Below are 2,678 nucleotides of genomic sequence, written 5' to 3'. Positions count from 1 at the left end.
GGGGGGGGGGGGGGGGGGGGGGGGGGGGGGGGGGGGGGATATCAGTGAAAATGTAAAGTTGATTTGACAGGACTTTGTTCTATAAACCCGCTCTCCCCTCCCTCCTCCCCTCCTTTAGTCCTCCACATATTCAAGCAAAGCTTTCATATTAATTTTTATGACCTGCGCTCTGAGGAGGGTTCTCTCTGCTCTCCTCGGCGCTGCTCGCCTTTGGAAAATGTTTTTTTTTTAAGATCCTGAGAGCTGCCTGACACAATTCCCCACTGACTCCAGTATGCGCACTCTTCCTTGCAGCTGCAGGGCAATATATTCGGAGGCTTTGATGAGAGCCTGCTGGCGCGTGCAGAAGCTCTGGCGGCTGCTGACAGCATCGTCTCCCAAGGCAAGAGCCACCCGTTCAAAGCAGACGTGACGTACCATACCATGAGCAGTGTCCCCTGCACCTCAGCCTCCTCTTCCTCCTCCACCACCGTGCCCATCTCCCACCACCACCACCACCACCACCATCACCTCGGACAGACCCTGGAGGCCGGGGACCTCCTGGACCACCTTTCCAGCAGCCTGGCCGTGACCGGGATGGGCGCTCCGGAGCCTCCGGGTATGGCCACCCCGGCGCACCACCACCACCACCAGCACGCCCACCACCACCTGCAGACCATGGGGCAGCTGCACCAGGCCATGGCCACCATGGCCCACCCGCACTCCCTGTCCGTGCACGGCGGCATGGCGTGCGTCAGCGACGTGGAGTCGGATCCCCGCGAGCTGGAAGCCTTCGCGGAGCGCTTCAAGCAGCGGCGCATCAAGCTGGGGGTGACCCAGGCGGACGTGGGCGCAGCGCTGGCCAACCTCAAGATCCCCGGCGTGGGCTCGCTGAGCCAGAGCACCATCTGCCGGTTCGAGTCCCTCACCCTGTCCCACAACAACATGATCGCGCTGAAGCCGGTGCTGCAGGCCTGGCTGGAGGAGGCCGAGGCCGCGCACCGGGAGAAGAGCAGCAAGCCGGACCTGTTCAACGGCGGCGACAGGAAGAGGAAGCGCACGTCCATCGCCGCGCCGGAGAAGCGCTCCTTGGAGGCGTACTTCGCCATCCAGCCGCGGCCCTCCTCGGAGAAAATCGCGGCCATCGCGGAGAAACTGGACCTGAAAAAGAACGTGGTTCGAGTGTGGTTCTGCAACCAGCGGCAGAAACAGAAACGAATGAAGTACTCTGCGGTGCACTGACTTTTCTCTCCTCTTCATCCCCCCCGTGACATCATGAATAAAAGAGCCTTTTACATTTTTGATCGACTGATTAATAATAACCTGAGGAGCCGAACAAACAGGGATTCATCAGCAGCTCTGTGCGTCTCACAGCCTCCAAAAGAGAAAACAAAAGTTGGACCTCCTCCAACTGGCTCAGTTTGTGTCACTCATCACTCATTGTTGCACTTTCCTTTGTTCGATTTTATTATTGGTGGTATTTAATTTTGTTTTAAGTTAAGGTTGATGTGTTTGGTTATTATTACACTTTTCATGAAATCTTGTATCGTTCAGGGCGTTTTTATTTTTATTTCACATGATTTGACTTCAGAGGACTGCTGTGTTTTCAAGTGTTTTATGGCTATAAAAAAGAGAACACTATTTTTTTCTTTAACACTGGTTAAAATATTAAATGCAGAATAGCTGACACCGTGTTTTACACTTTTTTTAATTATTCTGTGGAACCTTTGGAAGAGTGTCAACATTGTTCACTTTTGAATCACTACTGATCTGAATCGGCTCCATGTGTGATCGTGATTTACGCACAGAAAAAAAAGAAAAAAGAAAAATCCAGTAAGTCTTTCACAGGATATGACACTGCTGCTATATTTTAATATGTTGATGTGATTTTTTTTTTTGAAAATTGCAGGTAAGATATATTTATTTAGATATATTATTTAGTTACATTATGATGTAATCACATGATCTGAGTATTTATTTATTCTTTCTTCACTCTGGATTTCACTTGGATTTTAAAAAAAGTATATTTAAACTGAATAAATTATTGGTTATTTTCTAAAAATCCATCATATTTTTGTGCTTTATGGATTTAATTCTTAATCTTTTTTTTATTTTATTTTTTTCTTGCCTGTTTTAAAATGTGGCCCGGGGCCTGGAAATGGTGCGTTTATGGTTTCTGAGTCATAAAACAACAACAACTTGTAATCAGATTGTTTGTTGTGGTTGTTTTTTTAAACGGATTGTATAATTTAAAAGACCCTCAGCAGGAATTAAAAATACATTGTTGCATTTAAAACAAGGCAAAAAAAAAAAAAAACCTCAACAGGGACCGGATACGTTTCGTTTTTATTATCTTACAAAGATTTTCTTACTATTTAGCCGCAYCCGATGCGCTCCTGGCCCCCCTGTAATTAGTGCATTCTCAATTATAGATGTCCACCCGGCTTGACTCGTGCGTGGGGTTTGAAATTATTAAGTAATGATGATGCAATATTAATTGTAGATGTGTATAAAGGCAAGTGAGATGTTAGACTGCTGGTGACTCCAGGGAGACGTAAAACGCACAAGTTGGACACGGAAACAAGGATATACTTTGCTTTTTTATTGATTTATTTTTTTATGTTTTTTTCACCTATACACTTTTTGTTTGTTTGGTTGGTTAAGTGAGTATTTCTTTTTTATGACTTATATCTTAAAAC

At 46.2% G+C, this 2,678-nt stretch overlaps 1 protein-coding gene across 1 annotated transcript in view; it reads left to right on the top strand.

Moving 5' to 3' along the window:
- The window catches only part of pou4f3 (POU class 4 homeobox 3), a 2,396-nt gene extending 389 nt beyond the window's left edge, over nucleotides 1-2,007 (top strand). The window contains exon 2 of the mRNA XM_014018992.1: nucleotides 295-2,007. Within this exon, the coding sequence (XP_013874446.1) occupies nucleotides 295-1,221 (927 nt within the window). The 3' untranslated portion in view covers nucleotides 1,222-2,007. The remainder of the gene's footprint in view (nucleotides 1-294) is intronic.
- Nucleotides 2,008-2,678: the final 671 nt, after the last annotated feature.

Source organism: Austrofundulus limnaeus, unplaced genomic scaffold, assembly GCF_001266775.1.
Source record: "Austrofundulus limnaeus strain Quisiro unplaced genomic scaffold, Austrofundulus_limnaeus-1.0 Scaffold207, whole genome shotgun sequence".
Lineage (NCBI taxonomy): Eukaryota > Metazoa > Chordata > Actinopteri > Cyprinodontiformes > Rivulidae > Austrofundulus > Austrofundulus limnaeus.
The sequence above is the reverse complement of the archived record's forward strand: the minus strand, read 5'-3'. Positions and strand labels throughout refer to the sequence as shown.